This window comes from Silene latifolia, chromosome 8, assembly GCF_048544455.1.
Source record: "Silene latifolia isolate original U9 population chromosome 8, ASM4854445v1, whole genome shotgun sequence".
NCBI lineage: Eukaryota > Viridiplantae > Streptophyta > Magnoliopsida > Caryophyllales > Caryophyllaceae > Silene > Silene latifolia.
Genome location: NC_133533.1, coordinates 808,823 through 829,362, shown reverse-complemented (window position 1 = coordinate 829,362; position 20,540 = coordinate 808,823). Strand labels below are relative to the sequence as shown.

The window sequence follows — 20,540 nt, the reverse complement described above, 5'->3', positions numbered from 1 at the left end:
TATGTCTATATATAAATATATATGTAATTCACATGTTTCGATTGTAGGATTAATGTGGGCGGACTTATTCCCCTACTATGTACTATGGATGATGGTGACATACTTGACTGAAGTTTGGAAGCTTGATTTTTCCTATGCTGCTTCCATTATCAATATTTGGAGGGGTTCCGTCTATGTACTTCCTTTCGTGTTTGTCCAAGTTGCTGATGCGTTCGTTGGTAACTTCTGCGTCCTCCTGCTCACCAGTCTCTCTTACACTCTTGTTAGTGATAATTTCATCTCTCTTATTTGATTCCTGATACCAAAGGCATACGGATTATTTAGTAAACAATCCATAGTACTTTCAACTATTCTAGTTTTAATTGATTTAAGTGCATAGAACTCAATATTGCTCGCAATTTCTCTTTCTGTCTCGCTCATTTGTTTATCTTTTATATTCTCTGTGAGAGGTATTTTATCAAAGGCAAACAAATGACTAGAACGGAGGCAGTATGTAACATAAATTCGGTCTTAGGATCAAAATTGTTGTTTATTGCATTGGACACGAGTTGAGTCGGAAATCCTTATTCTACTCGATTCCTTCATCCAAACAAGGCCATATTTAGAATTAAAGTTGCGAAAACTTGAACAGGACTAATTCGCGTATCATGTAGGGGCTTGGGCTGTTGTGGATGTCAACGCCGCCAGTACTTGCCAAGTCAAACGGAAATTGCACAGAATACAAGCCTGAATGTATCGAAGATAAGCAAAGATACCTCTTTTATACTGCCTTAGGCTTTACATCTGTAGGAATGGCTGGTCACATGGCGTCTCTTCCCTACTTCATTGCTGAACAAATAGAAAATGCTAACACTGAATTCTTCGGAACAGCTCAACAATTCAAGAGTATGGGTGACGATGAATGTTGTAAAATGTGTTGCTCTATAAGTGGGTCTTTCCTAAGCATTTTAATCGCAATTGCCGGAATACTGGTAGTAAGTTTAGTCAAGGCATGGAGTGTTCAGTTCGGCTTGTGTGCCTTGTTTTCATTGGCTTCGCTTCTTGTCTTTATAAGTGGGGTTCGCTCGTACAATTATAAACAGCCGAAAGGGAGTGCCATCACTACCATCTTTCGCGTCTTTGTCGCAGCCTTCTCTAAGATGTTTTGTAGATGTCCCCAGGATGTGAATGAGCTGCATGAAAACCGTGAAGTCCAGGCAAATGTCTTTTTATTGCCGCACACCAATTGCTTCAGGTATTGTATTCGCAAGTAAACCATCTCAGCCAAAACCTTATGGTGATGGTTGATGCCCAACTATTTAGTCTTATTACACTCCCTCACTCGAGTGCCCATTAGGCTTGAAGAGTGGTTAGTGCACAGGCTCCCTCATACCATGTGTTGAATAGTTATTGAAGGCTGCCAGGATTTGAACCCGTGACCTCTTGGTCACATTGGCTCCCGATACCATGACCAAAACCTTAAGGTGATGGTAGAGGCACAACTATTATATTTATTCCTATTAGTTCTAAGTACGGGTCATCCACCTAGATCATGTTCTGACTGACATGACGTAGATTCATAAAATTTTGCCCGATTTTGCGTTTTAATTAACCCCGATTACATTCCATGACAATTTATCTAAGCAAGACCCAAATCTATTTAAGGTCAAAATTATGGATCTAAATAGAATTCGGAAGAAATGTATTCATTTATATCATCTCAGGTGTTTAGACAAGGCGGCTATTGTACTACAAGAGCCAGGATTAGAGCAACAAGCAAGAAATAGATGGAAACTTTGCAGGGTAACAGAGGTCGAAGGGACCAAGATTGCAATACGCATGATACCGTTGTGCATAACCTTGATATTTTGTGGAGTAGTATCGGCCATTGGCGACACATACTTTCTTGAGCAAGCCAAGACCTTGAACCCAAAAGTCGGCCGACTCAAAGTCCCCTTGATCATTTTCTTATGGTTCTACGACCAAGGTAGGAGCCTCTTCACCAAGTACTTTGTTAAAATTGTGAACAGTATCGGAGGCCCACGAGCATTACGTGGACGCTATATCTCGCCAACAGGGATTGCCGTAGGGATGGCAGTGGGGATATTATGTTGTGTAATAGCTGGACTGGTCGAGTCGAAAAGGCTAAAAAATGTCGAAAGCAATGGCTTAATTTACAAACCAGACGAAAAAGTGCCTATGACCGTGTTTTGGCTATTGCCACAATTTCTATTACTTGGCGGGTTAGATGGAATACGAGAGTGGAGTGTGAAAGATTTAGTCATCGATCAAGCTCCACGGGCAATGATCAAGTACTTTGGATTCTTAGTAACCACGGTATTTGGGATTGGAATGATGGGGAGTGCATTGACAGTCCATCTTGTTGGAAAAATAAGCAAAGAAAGGAGCGGAATTAGTTGGTTTCAGAGTACATTAAACACGAGTCGCTTAGATAAGTATTATTGGGTTTTAGGTGCATTAAGTACTGCAAATCTTTGTGTCTATATTATTGTGGCAAGCGTTTATAGATACAAGGATGTAATCATAGCGGAGTTTGAGGAGCCTGAACATGAAGAAACCGAAACCAATCTATTTCAACCAGAGTTATGATACCATTTTCCGTTGTTTGGTTAGCAAATTTATTCGAGTTTTTTTGCGTATTCTGATTTCTTCTTTATATGCAAAAGGAGGCACGGGCCATTAAGCGAATACTCTTTATAGTATACGGACTTAAGCGAATACTCCGACAAAAATTAATGTATTTGATGAACATAAATTGATCAATTAGCTAAAAGTAATGAATAATGTTGCGCTAGCTAGTTTCACAAATGGATGAGGGGTCAGGTTTGTTTTGTGAGATAAAGAAAAGGGGGAAGAGTCGGTCTATAAAAGCGCTTGTTTAAAGTCGCGAACCTAGCTCAATCCTTAGACCATCCCCAAGCAAGGTCAATTGCTTGGTCATGACCTTGCTTGGTCATGGTTAATGGGGTAATTAAGGTACTTAATTGGTGACCAAAGTTGTTAATTTGTGACCAAAGGTCAATTTGTGACCAAACTTGGTCACTTTGGTCACAAATTGACCACTTATGTGACCTCCTATGTGTCCAAATTTGATTGGTGGAACAATAAAAAAATAATAAAAAAAGTAATATAATATGATAGTGGGGTATGATTGGGAATGTTGTGAAGTGGAAAATGATTGGGTTGATGACCTAGGTCGCGACCTTCTGCTTGGGAGGCTGAAAATAGGTCAAGGTTAATAAGGTGGAATTAAGAGTAAAATCGGGTCGTGACCTAGTTAGCGTGACCACTGCTTGGGGATGGTCTTATGGCTCAAATGACGGTTGGTTGGACGGAAAGTGTAAGGGCATTTTATCGGGAATTGGATCACCTGCGATCATTGATCTTAATTAAAACTTCCCTTTTCATCATCGCTAGAGCCTAGAGACCGGCCTTAACCGATCCATATGGAAATATTGTAGTGACTTCAAGGGACCGGACCACATCGAGGGGAACTTGCCTCAAAATAGTTTAAATCATGATTTAGAAAAAAAAACAACTAAATTCCAATCTCAAACCTCAAAATTCGCTTGTCATACCATCTTTTTGTTCTCTTATGAATTCGAGCATATTCTCAGAAGATTCAAGGCTACATAGTACAGACAGTGACTGAGCCAGGATTTGAACTTAGGGGCGAAAAATTTTAAACAGGACGAACAGGTAATGTACATTTAAAAAAAAATTGAAAAATTTAACTAAAAATGTCAGAAATCTCAAAGTCTGTTATTTCTACGTTCAAAGGATGAATGATTTGGGTGCACGTTATCACGTATACTCCCTCCCATCCAAACCAAATGTTACATTTGACTTTATTACGCTTGCCGAGACGCGTTTTGCAACGTGAATATCTTTAGTTACACATTATTAAAAATTATAAAAACTTGATATTCTTATAACATTCATGACGATGAATCAAACAAGATCTCGCATGACTATGTTTTCTCTTATACATTACTAATAATATCAAAGATTCTCTACAATCATGAATAGTGCCAAAAAGTCAAATGTAACCTTTGGTTTGGATGAGAGGGAGTATATAGTAATGTTACTAATGTATACAATAGTTCATTTACTTTATTGTGTGACATGTTACTAATGTATAAGTTCATTTACTACCTCTGTCTCAGTTAATAGTTTACATTTATTTTATTTTCCCTTAAAAAATAAAGTAAATGTAAGCTATCGATTTTTCATCCAATAAATAAACATTTACATAATATTTCAAGTCCATCAATGGATTTCTCATTCTCATACCATTTCTCTTAGGGTGAGATTATCGGTAATTAAGACTCTCTCAAGTCTTAAGACTCTGTCACATCAGCTTTTCACTAACTTTTATTATTTCTTTATTGTAGAGACCCACCTCAGACTCACCTCAGATTTTATACATTATCCGTCAGACTCACCTCAGACTCTACTTTTCCACTTTACTCCTTTTTTTCACAAAAAAAAAGAAATGACACATGAGATTTACTCATTGGTTAATTTTCCTTTAAGGTGGGTCAAGACTCACCCAAAGTCTTTACTTGGATTTACAAGACTCAACTTAAAACTTTATCGAGAGTAGGGTAGATTATTGGTAATCTTGAGTAAGAATTTTGTCTCAAAACTACCAATAATCTTACCCTTACCGATGTAACAATGGTTGACTTCACATAATTGGATGTTTAAGTCATCTCTAATACATAGGACTTTGACTTTTGAGCAAGATAAAGTTTGAATAACTTCTTAAATTGTATAGTGGGAGTATAAGATAAGAACTAAAATTGCAATTTGCAAAGAAAACAACTTACATATACAAATCTTTCTCTAGTACGGAGTAGTTGCCTTGGAGTACTTTCTAGGCAAATGCACATACATATATATATATTAGTATAGTTGCATAAAAATGCACATATATATTAGTAAACCCGTGTCGACCCAATTACTTAATTAAGTAATTACCTTGAAGTTACCTTGAAGTCCTTTATAGGCAAATGCACATATATATTAAGTAAAGCCGTGTCGACCCAATTACTTTAACCTTAGTGAAATAACTGTGATATTATAAGTCAAATATGGGGACACTTTCGCGTATAGCAGGTAACTCTCCGATCTCCATTGTATATTTGTGTCATTCAAGTTATGTACTCGTATTTGTCTATATATATGTAATTCACACATATCGATTGCAGGGTTAATGTGGGCGGACATATTCGCCTATTATGTACTATGGATGATGGTGACATACTTGACTGAAGTTTGGAAGCTTGATTTTACGCATGCCGCTGCCATTATCAATATCTGGAGAGGGTCTGCCTATGTACTTCCTGTCGTGTTTGTGTATGTCGCTGACGCGTTCGTGGGTAACTTCTGCGTCCTCCTGCTCACCAGTCTCTCCTACACTCTTGTTAGTGAATCATTTCATCTCTCACGACTTTCTTTTATTCCTTGATTCCTGATACCAAATCCATACGAATTATTTAGTAAACAATCCATAGTAATTTCAACTATTCAAGTGTTATTCAAGTGTTAATTGATTTAAGTGCATAGAACTCAATATTACTCGCAATTACTCTTTCTGTCTCGCTCATTTGTTTATCTTTGATCACTACGAGGGGTATTTTATCAAAGGTAAACAAATGATTGGAACGGAGGGAGTATGTAACATGAATTTGGTTTTACGATCAAAATTTTTGTTTATCAGACACGAGTTGAGTCAGAAATCCTTATTCTACTCAATTCCTTCATCGAAACAAGGCCATAGGGTTCTCGAAATGAGCTTTCAAGTTTAGAATTAAAGTTGCGAAAACTTGAAACAGGACTAATTCATGTATCATGTAGGGACTTGGGCTGCTGTGGATGTCAACGCCACCGGTACTGGCCAAGTCAAACGGAAACTGCACAGAATACAAGCCTGAATGTATCGAAGATAAGCAAAGATACCTCTTTTACACGGCCTTAGGCTTTACATCTGTAGGAATGGCTGGTCACATGGCGTCTCTTCCCTACTTCATTGCTGAACAAATGGAAAATGTTGTCACTGAATTCTTCGGAGCTACACAACGCTCCATGGGAGAGGATGACGTTGGATGTTGTAAAATGTGTTGCCTAATGTCTCGCCCTATACGTGGGTTTTTCCTAACCGTTTTAATAGCAATTGTTGGAATCCTGGTAGTGAGTTTAGTCAAGGCATGGAGTGTTCAATTCGGCGTGTGTGCCTTGTTTGCATTGGCTTCGCTTCTTGTCTATATAAGTGGGGTTCGCTCATACAATTATGTTCAGCCGAATGGAAGTGCCATCACTGTCATATTCCGCGTCTTTGTCGCAGCCTTCTCTAAGATGTTTTGTAGACGTCCTCAGGATGTGAATGACCTGCATGAAAACCGTGATGTCCAAGAAAATGTCTTGTTATTGCCCCATACCAATTGCCTAAGGTATTGTACTTGTATTCGATATAACTCTATTGATCTAAATAGGATTTGGAAGAAATGTACTCATATATGTCGTCGCAGGTGTCTAGACAAGGCGGCTATTGTACTACAAGAGCCAGGATTAGAGCAACAATCAAAAAATAGATGGAGACTTTGCAGGGTAACAGAAGTCGAAGGGACCAAGATTGCAATACGCATGATACCGTTGTGGATAACCTTGATATTTTGTGGAGTAGTATCGGCCATTGGCGACACATACTTTCTTGAACAAGCCAAGACCTTGAACCCTAAAGTCGGCCGACTCAAAGTCCCCTTGATCATTTTCCTATGGTTCTACGACCAAGGTAGGACCCTCGTTACCAAATACTTCGTTAAATTTGTGGCTAAGTGTATTCGTGGCCCACGAGCATCATGTAGACGCTATGTCCCTCCTGTAGGGGTGGCCGTAGGGATGGCAGTGGGGATATTATGTTGCATAATAGCTGGACTGGTCGAATCGAAAAGGCTAAAAACCGTCGAAAGCAATGGCTTAATCGATAAACCAAATGAAAGAGTGCCTATGACCGTGTTTTGGCTATTGCCACAATTTCTATTGCTTGGCGGGTTAGATGGGATTCGAGAGTGGAGCGTGTCGTATTTAGTCATCGATCAAGCTCCACCTGCAATGATCAAGTACTTTGGATTCTTCGTTAGCACGGTATTTGGGATCGGAATGATGGGGAGTGCATTGGCAGTCCATCTGGTTGGAAAAATAAGCGAAGAAAAGAGCGGTATTAGTTGGTTTCGGAGTACATTAAATACGAGTCGCTTAGATAAGTATTATTGGGTTTTAGCTGCATTAAGTGCTGCAAATCTTTGTGTCTATATTATTGTGGCAAGCTTTTATAGATACAAGGATGTAATCATAGAGGAGTTACAGGAGCCTGAGTATGAAGAAACCGAAACTAATCTATTTCAACCAGGGTTATAATACATGTATCCAAAAGATGAGAATTCGAAAAGGAAATTTGTACCTATAAACTCAAAATATCATTTTCCTTTGTTTGGTTAGCAAATTTACGTAAGTCTTTTTTGTATTCTGATTTTTTTCTTTATATATGTAAAAGGAGGCATGAGCCATTAAGCAAATACTATGTAGTCTGTACGATATAACGAAATAAGGGAATGAGGATGAGGGTCGAAATTAAGAGGCATGGCGGAAACAAACAGCAGGAGCTTGAAGTTTGCTAGTCTTGAAATGAACATAAATTGATGGATTTGATGAACTTTGTTCACAAATTACGGCTCCGACATCATTAGTTTTACCAATCAGTGCCTTATTCGTAAATACCAACTGCAATTCACCTAATGTAAGAAAAACAGTTCTTATATACTAGTGGTTTAGCATCTTTTACATCTAGTGTCACCATAAAACCTGGCTCGTAGACCTCAGAAACGAGTAAACCGCAGCATATTCCTTTAGCATCCTGCTGTAGGATCCAATTCTAAGCAAGGGCGGTATGAAAAACATAACACTCGTAACCACTATAAAAGACAAGGTTACTAGCCTGGAAAACCAGCATGGTACCTCCCATTTTCCGGCAAAGTGCTTCTTAGCAGCAATCTCCAGGCAAAGAAAGAGTCCGTGTCCTAGAAAGTACCATGTGATCTCAAATGTAGGTGTTGTGCGTCCCAAGTGGAAAAAAATGACCTCGTGCACAATGGCGGAAACCATAAATGTGGTCATGACCGCGGGATATAAAGCCATCTTTTGGCCAATGATTTTAGTGAAGAGCACTCGTGAGGGTTGATATACCGTTGGCCTCAAGATGTCGGTTGCCATGAGGTTCCATCTCTTCCCCCAAAAATCTTGGATAGAGTTGCTTGATAACGGATCCTTGAATTGCGGTTTCAATTCTAATGCTAGGAAAAATCTGGTTAAGCCAGCAACACATGCTAAGATCACCTCGAGATTGAATTGGACGAGAACAATATAGATAATCAATAAAACATTTAGATGTATATAGTCGTTGTAACCATATAATATCCAGGACAAGAGGATTACAATTGCTCCTTTGACGATATAATTCCAAGGAAAATACACGAGTATATTTTTGTTATTGTTATTGTTATTGTGTCCCGAATGCATGTTAATGGGGAAGCTAGCAACTGCGAGAAAATGGTGGAAGGGGAGAGGGGCATTTAACCAGAGAGGGGGTTTCCCAAATGCGAAAAGCAAGAGCTTGAAATTCGCAAGCCAAGAAATGAAGAACGCGGTCAGGCCACAGAAAAAAATAGAAGTGAGTTTTAGAGGTAACACTAGAAATAAAGCGATCACAGGAAGTATCGCCACTAATCTTGTAAAACCTTTGGGAGTAAGCTTGCCTACGACATAGCAATAAGTCAGCGAGGCAAAAACCAAAGCCCATACCTTGCCTAGGTTCCATAATTCGTCTTCTGCTAGCTCCACCATGTCTGCTACAGCTTGGACCGAGTTCTTCCACCCTAACCACATGTTCAAGAATAGCATTTTTAGAGAACTACTTTATCAGGAAGAACGTTTGAGACAGTATCATAAATCACGTTTCTGCTTTAAAAAAAATATAAATTCAGGAGCGTATCGACACGAATAACTGCTGAAAACTCCTTTATGAAGTTGGACATAGCATTTTTTGCGTGATTAAAAGCTGGAAGAGTATTCTCTTCTTACTCAACTTTGTAGGACAACGTGATGGGTAATAGAAACTTATGTATCCTGGAGAGTAACGGAAATATCATCATTCGCTTGCAAAATTTTCGTCCGCCGACAATTTCAGCTTCTCAGCATCAGCCCTGTTTACTACAGGGTAAATGCAAGTATGCAACCACCAAAAAGAAAGAACACAGAAACTTATTCCATACATCATTTTGGAATTTTTTTTTTGTTTCTCGCCATGAGTAGGTAACAACTCCCTTGGCCTAAGCTGATCCGACCATAACTAGTGGACCCTCAAGCCCGGCCAGATGGAACCCGAAAATATGGTGAGCCAAAACAAACCGGGACTGGTCCACGGTCAAATTGAGAATTGATTTCTCCTAAACCAACCTTAACCATTGAGACGGGATAATCCATGACTTGATCAGCTAACCCGATCAATAACCAAACAACGAGTCGACGACTTATCCCAAACATGAAAATGATACTCTCAACCTGAAGAATCAAACACGACAAAACCCAAACCCAGTGATGACTCGGCACAATGATGACCCAAATCAAAGCCCATTCAACCCATACGATATTTTTGACCTGAGAAAAATCGACATGAAGTCAAAAGTGACGATGTCAGTGTTACACATACTCAGGTGGTGTTTTAATCCAAGAAAACATGTTTTGTAAGCAAAGGTGTTCCCATAATCCTGGTCTCATAGACCTTAGATATGAGACAACTGCAGCATAGTCCTGCAGTGTTCTGCTGACTGCTCCAGTTGCAAGCAAAGGTCGTAAGAAGAGCCAGGATCCGGAAACCAATACTACAGACAACGTCAATGGGCCGGAAATCAACCGTGGTACCTCCCATTTTCCGGCCACATGCTTCTTAGCAGCAATCTCAAGGCAAACCAAGAACCCATGAGTCAAGAAGAACCATGTGACCTCAACCGTGGGTCGCACTTGTCCAATATGATAAAAAATGAGCTCGTGCATAATGGCTGAAACCATAAACGTGGTCATTACTGCCGGATATGTAGCTAACTTTCTGCCAATGATCTTAATGAAGATTTCACGTGAGGGTTGATATTGATAGAATAGAGAGAGTTGTGGGAAAGGTTTCATATATTGAGAATTGCATACATTACATTGACATACAATATATCTATTTATATGAATTACAAGGTGAGTATCTATGTAAACCCTAGCTACATAATATGAATAAGAAGGAAACAAATCATAACTAGCCTATTTACGAGAGATTTGCTAATTACAAGATAAGCAAAGATATTATACAATATAATAATAAAGATATTATTCTAGAGTATTCTTATCATGCCCCCGCAAGATGGACGTCGGTACGGAAAGTCCAATCTTGGAGAGAAGACGGTAGTGATCTTGGAGAGAAGACGGTAGTGATCTTGGAGAGAAGACAGTAGTGTACCGGTAGAAACGAGAAGGGGTGCTAGAAATGGTGGTTCATGGTGTTAGAGAAAGCGCTTCGACATTTTCGTCTGTTTTGAGCATTTGTAGTAATAATGGGTTTTATTTTGTGGGTGTTCAAGTTCATTGTAGAGTGATTTTATGTGGGTTAGATGAGAATTTGTATATTGGTAGTTCACTTGTGGACCTTTATATGAAAATGGGGTACGTTGATGATGGGTTGAGTGTGTTGAATCAAATGCTTGAAAGAAATGCTGCTGTTTGGAATTTGGTTATGAGAGGACTTTGTGATTTGGGTCTGTGGAATGAGGTTGTAGGAGCGTTTTAGCGAGTGAAATCTGATGGGGTTTTGCTGCAATTCCGGGTGTTGGTGATGGCCAAGGAAAAACAAATTTGAACGGTGGGTTTGATGCAACAGGTAAAGCTTCACATTTTTTTTTTTTTTTTTTTTGAGAAAAGAGAAAGTGAAAAATAGATAACAAGATTTGAGTGTTTGACCGAGCGAGTTGTGGCCAAAATTTGTAGGAGTGTCTAAGAGAACGATAAAGTTAAAAAAAGGGTGGTCGTGTGTGAATGACAAATTATAAGGGGTGGCCAAATTGACAACAAAGTTTTTGAGGGGTGGTCAAACGGTGATGCCAGGTATTCGGAGGTCGTGTTGATCGTGTAGACAGTCGGAGAAGGAGGTGTTGAAATAATCTTAACTTAGCCGATTTTTCGAAAAATAAAGTGTGTTTTGAGACGGTCTTTGCTAAGGTCGTTGGAGGGTCAAACGGTAACGAAAATACGAGTTTTTGGACGTTTTGGAATCGTGAGATTACAAATTTTGTGAATATTGGAAGAGTCGGGGTCGTTAATAGTCCTAAGTGGTGTGAAAAAGGGTCGAAAAGGCTGCTGGTCAGAACCTCTGTTTTTGTAAAAACAGGGGTCTGTTTGGTGGTGTATTTGCGTGAGACTTAGGATCGGTTTCCGAGAGGTTTAAACTAGGTTTGCAGGCGAGAATGGGAGGTGTCGAACTGGATTGTATCAAGGTGGTCGAATGAGGGTATCACGGTGGTTATGAATGGTGACGATTGATGACGGGTCGGGTTTTTTTTTTTTTTTTTTTGTGGAGATGCGAATTATGGTGGGTGTCGATATTTATGCGTGTGATGCAGGAGAGACTCGTGGTGGTATGACTAACAGCGGTGGCTGTCGTTTTTGAGTTCGAATGACGATGGTGGTGGTGAGACGGTCGGTTTTGGTGGTCACGGTGGTGAATTGTTGTGATACGTAGAAGGTGGTTGCGGAGTTTTGAAAGCGACGGGTGTACGTTTGATGCAATTCTTGGGGTAAGAGTGGTGGGTAGCGGAAGAGGATCAACTCTTAAGGCGTTAACCTTTATCAAGAGCACGAGGCTCTGATACCATGATAGAATAGAGAGAGTTGTGGGAAAGGTTTCATATATTGAGAATTGCATACATTACATTGACATACAATATATCTATTTATATGAATTACAAGGTGAGTATCTATGTAAACCCTAGCTACATAATATGAATAAGAAGGAAACAAATCATAACTAGCCTATTTACGAGAGATTTGCTAATTACAAGATAAGCAAAGATATTATACAATATAATAATAAAGATATTATTCTAGAGTATTCTTATCAGATATATCGTAGGCCTCAAGATGTTGGTAACCATAAGGTTCCACCTTTTGCCCCAGAAGTCTTGGAGCGAAGTGGTTGATAAAGGATCATTGAACTGAGGCTCCAATTCTATTCCTAACAAAAACCTAGATAAGCTTGCAGCACATCCTAAGAACAGCTTTAACATGAGATAGATTAAACATACAGCAATGAGGTGTATATAGTAGCTATAATAATGTAATTTCCAGAAAAGAAGAACTAAAAATGCTCCTTTAGTAATGTAATTCCTAAGAAAGAACATAAGAGGCAAGACTACATTGTCTGATATTGGATTGCGCTTAATTTCGGAATCATTAGTATCTTGGCAACATTGGTCAGATTTTAGAGCAATAGGGAAGCTAGCTACCACGACGAAATGGAGGATGGTGATGGGAGAGTTTAGCGAGAGAGGAGGTTTGCCAAATACAAAAAGCAAGAGCTTAAAATTTGCAAGCCAGGAAATGAAGAAAGAGGTCACACCATAAAGGGAATTAGAAGTAAGGTTTAATGGTAAGACTAGGAATAGTGAGATTACGGGAAGCATTGCTACTAACCTTGTGAAACCTTCGCGAGTGAATTTGCCTGCAACATGGCAATAACTCAGTGAGGCAAATACCGAAACCCATACCTTGCCGAAGTTCCATAACTCTTCTTCTGCTAACTCCACCATAAGGTTTTTTATGCTACTTTTGATAACAAATAAGAGCTCAAATTCTCCCACCCTAATCAATTGTTCAGGGTCAACAATTCAAGGAAACCACTTAATTATACTGAAGCACGTATCAGACCATAAATTTAATAATACTATTTCTTCAGCAAAACTATTTTTATTAATTTCAACACAGCATTTCTTGGTTGTTGACAAGCTGGACATCATGTTAGACTGATAAAAAACCATGTGCCCCAAAATTAATAAGACTGACACAACACACAACACAAGGATAGATAATACAAGCATAACTTATTTTAAATTAAGCATTTTCCAAAACTATGTACCTAAATAATCTTGTCAACCATTAAACAGCAACTCTTTGTCGAGATAGCGGAATTTGGAAAGGGAGAGAATAGAGGGAAGGGAATTGTAGGGAGACAATTTCCCCACTGTACTAAATTACTAATAGCATTTCCCGCTGTAGTTTGAGCCGCAAATGGCATCCCCCAAGAACTACTTTGATGTCTGTGATTCTACCAGACTACGTCCATAACTCAATGACACCGTCAACTCACCTTGCCTACACCCGTATACTATTAGTGTGACGAAGAATACTGCATCTTAGTACATACGCCATGACTGTCTTTAGGAAAAAAGAAGTGATCACCAAACTACCTAGTGTGAATACAGAAACAAATGAAAGAATGGATTCTTATCAAACTCAAATGTCTCAAGAACAAAAATCACAACAGAAAGGGCTGGTAACAAATGGGTCATTCGATTTGGGTTTGGAATGAGTCAAAGCAGATCCAGTATGTGTTGAGCTTCACCTTAGAGGACTGACACCAGATAAAATCAAAGCCCACAAGTCCTGACTGAACTTATGAAGAAATTATTCAGAAAGAGATGAAGCGTTAGTAGTCAACGAAGTTCATGTGAAGTTATATACTAGTTTGAACTTTGAAGTTTACATGTCCTTAAGACAGAGCAAGAGCGGACAATATACTACAGTTTCACATCGCTTAGGTTCTCAGTTAACTCTCAGTCGAAAATCAAGTTATAAATGTGCATTAGTTTCAGCATGTTCATAATGTTGCTACCATACCAAAAGATCTCTGTACTCTCACTGCTGCTGCTGCTGCTGCTGCTGCTGCTGCTGCTGCTGCTGCTGCTGCTCATAGACCTGAATGTATGCTTCAGAAAGGGCGACCATCTGAGGGAGAGTTTCGACAACGTGTAAATCCTGCACCTCATACCTTAAATTTGAAAAACCACAGAGTGAGTGGGTGCACACGATATTGTAAGACAAATGCACAATAACCCTATAAGAAAAGAAATAAGTGGTCAAAAGAGATTGCTACCCTCCTGTAGATACAAAAGAACTTACCATTGTTCCTCTGATTTCCTCTGAACAAAAGCTCTGTATGTTCCCTCACTAGGCTTGCCTTCATGGACTATGTTTGCAATCAAATCATACTTTGAGCGCCATTTCTCACCCTCTTTTGGAGTAGGCAGAGGAATGTAGTCCTTCAGCTCAAGGTTCTTAACGGGAAAATTAACTAACAAAAGGCATTTAGAAGATACAATCAGAGCACATCAATGACAACCAGAAGTTATATGGAGTCACTAACAAATTTGCAGCAGGTACGTTCTGATTCAACAAATTTCTATACCGAGTAAATATCATCAATATGATACTTACCAAGGGTGGGATTCTTTTCAACAAAAAAATTGTTTCTCGTAAATCGGCGCACGTGCAGAATAAGATATGGAGGCAATCTGGTAACACGATATCTCATCCTTGCTATTTGAGGACGTACAACTTCTGTAATTGTTTCCCCGTCAAACTTCTTCAAGATGTTGAAAAGTGGTACCTGGAATTGGGGGGTTAAAAGCCAGCACAGGTCAGCCAACTCCATATGAGCATCACAGGAAAGATATTAGAGAAGGAAAGATATGATGATATAACTAAACACCCAAAGCACCTGATGAAAGAGGGGACATGCCATCAATAGCCACACTTCAAAGACACCAAATTCAGAATAGGATATACGAATGTGGTTGTATAAGAAAAACTCATTTTGCAGACATAACCAAAGGAAGTTATGGCTAACATAAAAGCACAGCAAAATAGTAGCAGCATCCTCCAAATGAATTCTTATCATAAAAAAATTGATAAACAACCGACGTAAGATCGCATTTTCCAATAAATAGATATCCTTATACCTAACCTTTAAAACGGGCGGGCGGGGGGTAGGGGGTGGGGGGCGCTAGCAACAAAGACTGTGGCAAACAGGAAGGACAGCATTAAAGTAGAGGCCAAGTATAACAAAGTTTATGTGACAGTTACAGATTTATCTCCGCTAATCGAAGTGTGATAGAGACCTTCACTGCAGAGAGTACAACATATGACTATGCACATAATCCTAGGCCCACTTCAGTCCTAATGAAAAGGTTAATGAGATACAATGTTGAACTGACAGTTAAACAGACAGCAGAAGGAAAAGTCCCTGCAATGATCAGAAGGATACTAAGGAAGTAAAATACCTGAGGGATAAAAATTTTCTCCATGACATCCTTGAAAAGTGGCGGAGGTGGCAAATCAAGCCCAAGCATTAAAAATGGCATTCTGGAAAGTTCTCTGATAACGTTTGGAATTCCAGATGCACCATCTGCAGATGGATCTTGATTCTGAACATCATTTTCACTTCTTTCAAGAGCACCTTTGTACTGAATCTCTTTCACTACCTCCAGTTCTCCCTATAAAAGAGAACAGCTAAGAACAAAACATGACTGTGTTGGATATATTTTCTAGTAGAAGTCTTTTACAGATGGAAAAAGATACAGTCGTGTAAGAGAATTTAAATTATTGTGACTGTCATGAAGAGGCACATGAGTGACAGTGCTACTGTCATGTATGTGAAAAAGACTGTCATGTATGTGAAAAAGACTGTCATGAAGAGAATTTAAATGACTGTCATGAAGAAGCACATCATGATAGTCATTGCTACTGTCATGTATGTGAAAGACTGTCATGAAGAGAATTTAAATGACAGTCATTGTGACTGTCATGAAGAGGCACATGAGTGACGTCATTGCTACTGTCATGTATGCGACAGTTACTAAGACTGTCATGAAGAGAATTTAAATGACAGTCATGAAGAGGCACATGACTGTCATTGCTACTGTCATGTATGTGACATGAAGAGAATTTAAATGACAGTCATTGTGACTGTCATGAAGAGGCACATGAGTGACAGTCATTGCTACTGCCATGTATGTGACATTACTAAGACTGTCATGAGGAGAATTTATGACTGTCATGAAGAGGCACATGAGGGACAGTCATTGTTACTGAATGACATTTACTAAGACTGTCATGAAGAGAATTTAAATGACGGTTATTGTGACTGTCATGAAGAGGCACATGTATGACAGTCAATTTAACTGCCATGAGGATAATAAACCACCGTTTCCCTCCTATAAAAGAAGTCTGTTCTAGATTGTTTTTAGATACACAAAACATTGTCAATATGTATTATGCTTATGCAGATGCATAAGATTTCCTTGAAGGCTATTATAACAAGGGTATTTAAGATCAGCTAGTTAGTGCAAACAATCTGATGAGGCTTTATTTGTCCTATAGACCTTTCGCTCGACCAGCGGCACATTTATATATGGGGTGATTATAGTGTAAAGGAGAGCGATTTCTGTCTTGACTTGAAGCCTTTATTGAAGTATTTTATTTATGTAGTTTATACAATTCTTTAGTGTGTGTAATTTCTAACAGACTGTCACACTAAAATGTAAAGTTCAGGAAAAACTCGTGTGCTCACACTAAAATGTAAACTTCAGGAAAAATTCATGTGCAGACAGATAGGTTACCTGGAAACATTGATAAATGATGCTCGAGTTTTTCTTAGAACTTTTGAGGTCATCATGAAGAGTATTAAGAAGCCAAGACATGAACTCAACTGGGTCAGATTGTGCACCAATATGAAACCGTTTTTTACTGGCTTTCATCACAGCTTGCAAAAACTCATGTGGGCTCACCTGCAACCAATATATAAAAATTTATACACAACTAAAGATAAATGTGATATGACCAACAAGGCAACAACTACAGACACATAGGCCAAAAACATCAGTGTGCTTTACCTGTCCCTTGAAATTTCTTGAGTGCCAGATTTTTCGAGTGAGCTCTCCAAAGCGATGAACAAGGAGAGATTTACAATGTTGATAGTTCTCTGGAATCAGGAAGAAATTTCTCAGGGGTGTAACTCTCATAAGAGATTGAATGGTAACATTTACAAATTCAGTCTCCTTAATGTTGTTGAGTCCAACCTGAAGAGAAAACAACAGGTCAAATAGTAAATTATTCTGCTAATAACAGGCACCGTAAATTGTATAAGTGCATTCATGCCACACCCTGTCCAAAAGTGTATTTCTCATTTTGTGGCATGTCAATGAAAGTAGAAAACACCTTATAATAACAAAGGTGAAAATAGTACCAATCCAGGAAGGTAATCTGAACCATCAAGAGCCCTTGACCAAAGCTTGCTTTTATCTATCCCGTCAACTTGACCACAGGTAAACCTGGTTACAGAAACAAAAAAAAAACAGAAAAATAAATTACTAAAAGTTTTCTGGACTGTTCACATAAACCTCTGTGTGTATCTTAGAGGAGAGAATTTTTTTAGAAAAAGTATAAACATGTACACGCAAATAAGGTGAGCTGAATACTCAACAATATAACAACATTAACTCATTGCCCCAAAGATCAAGGTAAGACAGTAAGGGGGTTGGAAGTACTGAACTTTATCCCTTTATCAAGAACACAAAGAGGTTGCACTCAGGGTAATAAATAACAACCTTGATCTTGGAATCGGTCTTAGCTCAGTCATTGTGCCACAAGTGTGGTTGATACCTTCTTAAAAATGCAGTCACGACAACCTTAAAAACCTTCGCAAAGCGGTTCCAATAGTGCACTCATGGCCCAGATTTTATACAATGGTTTTAGTTGAACCACATTTCCATATTTCCAATGGAGCCAAAGACTCCTTACTCTTTGGTTATGGATTATAATGGAATAAATCAAAATGGCACACTAAAGTGGCTGCACTTCTTTCTTTTGTGAAGTAGCGGTCCTTCAATGCAGTTCTCGACGCAATTTTCATCTTGGGTCATTCGGAAACAGCCTCTTTGTGTTGCTAACACAAGGGTAAGGCTGCGTACATCCGACCCCCCCCCCCCTTACCCCGCAATTTGCGGGAGCCATTGAGGCATTGGGGTAACGTTGTTGTTGTTGTAGTAGTCGGACCATGAATTAAAAAGTATGAACATACCTAGGATTCAGGACATGGCGAATGTCATCTAGAGATGGATCATTGATCTCATATCCATCAGGAAGACAGTAAACCTTCTCTGTCCGCAAGTTGATGTAGACATGGTGTCCAGCTTCTAAGCTATGAGTGTATGCATGGGACTTTGGTCCTCTCCCTTGATAATATTTCCCACAAACAAGGCATGCATACACATTCAAGTTTGTCAAAGAAACTGAGCAAAACTTCTCGAAGTCAAAATCCAGAACCTACAGAAAATTTGAGTTGATGGAAATTTAGCACCAGAGATCAATCCACAAATTATGCATCAGATAAACAGAAAGCAAATTACTTTCCAATTTAGCTGCAATCAAACATCAGTATTCCAAAATAGAAAATCTCAGATTTATCGAATTTCTATATGTTAGGAACCAACTATTCACTAGGACAGAAATCCCCTGAGAACCATACGTACAATAACAATTCTCAACCGGATTCTGTAGATTGCTGTGAAATGCAATATCCAGTCTTATCATAATAGGTCCTTTCTACCGCTCCATCTAAAAAAGGTCAGTCATTTCTCACTCAAGACCTCAAGCCCTCAATTCTAGCAACGGTGGTGAGAAAAGACTGCTAGGAGGTCCAATATACGTATCCAAAGAGGGGGGGCAAAAATGAAGCCCATATTTCTGCTGCTCACGTATTCAACTTTCAAGGAGCAGTAACAGAAACAGATCAGCTTGACATGCTTGAATAGGGAACTAATACCGCAAGCAACATTCTTTCACTAGCCCTGAATACTGTATGGTTAAAATACAAAAGTTCGCTAGAACAGGCTAAGAAAATTATGCAGTAAAAACTTGGATGGTAAGATAATAGCTCTGAAGTGCAAAGAGTAATTCACATGAACTACTACCAAGCTGTCAAACACATAAAACCTCACGTAACATACTCAAAGATCAAGAGCTGTTCAAATCTTTTTGTTCCGGTAGAAGATAAATTCAATAAAAACCAGTTCCTAGTCAAACGATTATATAGAACCACATTACCAAGATCCCGGGTTCCTAGCCAGTAATCTACGAAGCAATTCACACAGAATTATCGAAGTGCAAAGATCTCCCCACCCAAATCATGATAATCAATTAGCCTACCAAATCTAACCAAACTAACACAACTCTGACTGTCTGAAACATATAAAACTCGAGTATATTCAAGCCACAAGTTTACGAAAATCAAAGCAAATACGCTAATTATACCAACATCTACCTTCAACAACTACAAACAATTACTGAGTGCTAGCCAAGTTACCTTAACAATCTTCCAACAATACATATTTCACACAATATTCACAAATCAAAGTTACTTTGCAATTAATAAAAAAGCAAATTACACACCAAATAGGAGATAAGATTCAGTCACCTGACGATTAACCGTGTCAAGAAAAGGACAATCCTTTCGAACCTGCACTGTCTGATTTCTCACCGCTTGATCTTCACCAAACCTCTCCCAATCATCATCATCATCATCATCCGCATTACTATCACAAACCCTAACTCCATTCCTAATTGACTCACCAACACGATGCAGTATCGCCTCTTGCCGCCTCCTTTCCTTCTCTTCCTCGTTCTCCTCATCGTACGACACTAGAGGCAAAACAACGCTCTCAAATGCCTCATCATACACACCTTCCTGCCTTTGCCTCTTCGAAAACGGCAATTCATCAACCTCCATTTCTATTTTATAACTACAATTACTACTTCTGCTACTGTTTAATCAAGAATTAACAATTCAATTAGGTTAAAATTGAAGCATAATTTACAAGAAAACCTAAATCAAATTGATGAGTTGTACTACTACGTGATTGTATAGAGACCGTAAAAAAAAAAAAAAAAAAAGGAAAATCGTAACATAAACTGAAGAGTAAAAGGAGATTACCAGAAAGCTTGTTGAGGAAGTATGAGTTTGCATCAATGGCGAAATTTTCGCGGGAATATAATTCGGTTTCTCTCTCCGTTTTATTTGATTTTCAGTGTGTTGTTAATTTGTTGCGGATTAGTAAAATGTGATTTATGGGCTCACATTTGGACCTCACAGCTTGATTTTGGTAGAACTGTGCCCATCTATGTGATTCGGGTCCGACTTGAAGTCTAACCAATTACCGATTATTAACGTGTTAGGATAGATATAGGTCAATCTTCTTTTGGTTTGAAACCGTCTAAATTGAACTGAATTGAACTTAGTGGACAAGGGTTGTACCGGACCAGACGCAAAAAGATCTTGTGCTTGAGATCGTCTTATAGCGATGAACGAGCCTCAATACGAATACTTTAATACT

At 38.9% G+C, this 20,540-nt stretch overlaps 5 protein-coding genes across 6 annotated transcripts; 2 read left to right on the top strand and 3 right to left on the bottom strand.

Moving 5' to 3' along the window:
- Positions 1-1,653: 1,653 nt before the first annotated feature.
- Positions 1,654-2,589, top strand: LOC141597478 (protein NRT1/ PTR FAMILY 5.5-like). Its single transcript, XM_074417942.1, has one exon. It carries the CDS (start codon positions 1,654-1,656, stop codon positions 2,587-2,589), a length of 936 nt encoding a protein of 311 aa, XP_074274043.1.
- Positions 2,590-5,787: 3,198 nt separating this feature from the next.
- Positions 5,788-7,582, top strand: LOC141595919 (protein NRT1/ PTR FAMILY 5.5-like). The gene is made up of 2 exons (XM_074415879.1): positions 5,788-6,455; positions 6,534-7,582. Exons 1-2 carry the CDS (start codon positions 5,881-5,883, stop codon positions 7,420-7,422), a joined length of 1,464 nt encoding a protein of 487 aa, XP_074271980.1. The 5' UTR covers positions 5,788-5,880; the 3' UTR covers positions 7,423-7,582.
- A 102-nt stretch (positions 7,583-7,684) lies between these two features.
- On the bottom strand, positions 7,685-12,802 carry LOC141595920 (acyl-CoA--sterol O-acyltransferase 1-like). Its single transcript, XM_074415880.1, has 2 exons — positions 12,787-12,802; positions 7,685-8,936 (listed from the first exon to the last, which is right to left on the bottom strand). Exon 2 carries the CDS (start codon positions 8,902-8,904, stop codon positions 7,855-7,857), a length of 1,050 nt encoding a protein of 349 aa, XP_074271981.1. The 5' UTR covers positions 8,905-8,936; positions 12,787-12,802; the 3' UTR covers positions 7,685-7,854.
- LOC141595888 (acyl-CoA--sterol O-acyltransferase 1-like) lies at positions 8,962-12,776 on the bottom strand. The gene is made up of 2 exons (XM_074415836.1): positions 12,204-12,776; positions 8,962-10,365 (listed from the first exon to the last, which is right to left on the bottom strand). Exons 1-2 carry the CDS (start codon positions 12,774-12,776, stop codon positions 9,760-9,762), a joined length of 1,179 nt encoding a protein of 392 aa, XP_074271937.1. The 3' UTR covers positions 8,962-9,759.
- Positions 12,803-13,736: 934 nt separating the features above from the next.
- On the bottom strand, positions 13,737-20,346 carry LOC141595918 (uncharacterized). 2 transcript variants are annotated; one of them, XM_074415877.1, is made up of 10 exons: positions 20,141-20,346; positions 19,625-19,906; positions 18,230-18,474; positions 17,396-17,480; positions 17,043-17,228; positions 16,770-16,937; positions 15,432-15,644; positions 14,587-14,758; positions 14,272-14,443; positions 13,737-14,140 (listed from the first exon to the last, which is right to left on the bottom strand). In XM_074415877.1, exons 1-10 carry the CDS (start codon positions 20,171-20,173, stop codon positions 14,008-14,010), a joined length of 1,689 nt encoding a protein of 562 aa, XP_074271978.1. In that variant the 5' UTR covers positions 20,174-20,346; the 3' UTR covers positions 13,737-14,007. The 2 variants fall into 2 exon arrangements, with proteins under 2 accessions (XP_074271978.1, XP_074271979.1); XM_074415878.1 differs by having other exon boundaries at positions 19,625-19,970; positions 20,141-20,344.
- Positions 20,347-20,540: the final 194 nt, after the last annotated feature.

What these genes read in the sequence shown, in the direction of transcription:
- LOC141597478 (XM_074417942.1), top strand. Translation starts at nt 1,654, where the DNA reads ATGGATCTAAATAGAATTCGGAAGAAATGTATTCATTTATATCATCTC.
- LOC141595920 (XM_074415880.1), bottom strand. Translation starts at nt 8,904, where the DNA reads ATGGTGGAGCTAGCAGAAGACGAATTATGGAACCTAGGCAAGGTATGG.
- LOC141595918 (XM_074415877.1), bottom strand. Translation starts at nt 20,173, where the DNA reads ATGCAAACTCATACTTCCTCAACAAGCTTTCTG. An exon ending in CGCCATGTCCTGAATCCTAG is followed by an intron (nt 17,481 to 18,229) that starts GTATGTTCATAC and finishes TTCTGTAACCAG; the next exon opens with GTTTACCTGTGGTCAAGTTG. An exon ending in AGGAAATCAGAGGAACAATG is followed by an intron (nt 14,141 to 14,271) that starts GTAAGTTCTTTT and finishes TTCAAATTTAAG; the next exon opens with GTATGAGGTGCAGGATTTAC.
- LOC141595888 (XM_074415836.1), bottom strand. Translation starts at nt 12,776, where the DNA reads ATGCTTCCCGTAATCTCACTATTCCTAGTCTTACCATTAAACCTTACT. An exon ending in CGATATATCTGATAAGAATA is followed by an intron (nt 10,366 to 12,203) that starts CTCTAGAATAAT and finishes TCTCGTAAATAG; the next exon opens with GCTAGTTATGATTTGTTTCC.
- LOC141595919 (XM_074415879.1), top strand. Translation starts at nt 5,881, where the DNA reads ATGTCAACGCCACCGGTACTGGCCAAGTCAAACGGAAACTGCACAGAA. An exon ending in CCCCATACCAATTGCCTAAG is followed by an intron (nt 6,456 to 6,533) that starts GTATTGTACTTG and finishes ATGTCGTCGCAG; the next exon opens with GTGTCTAGACAAGGCGGCTA.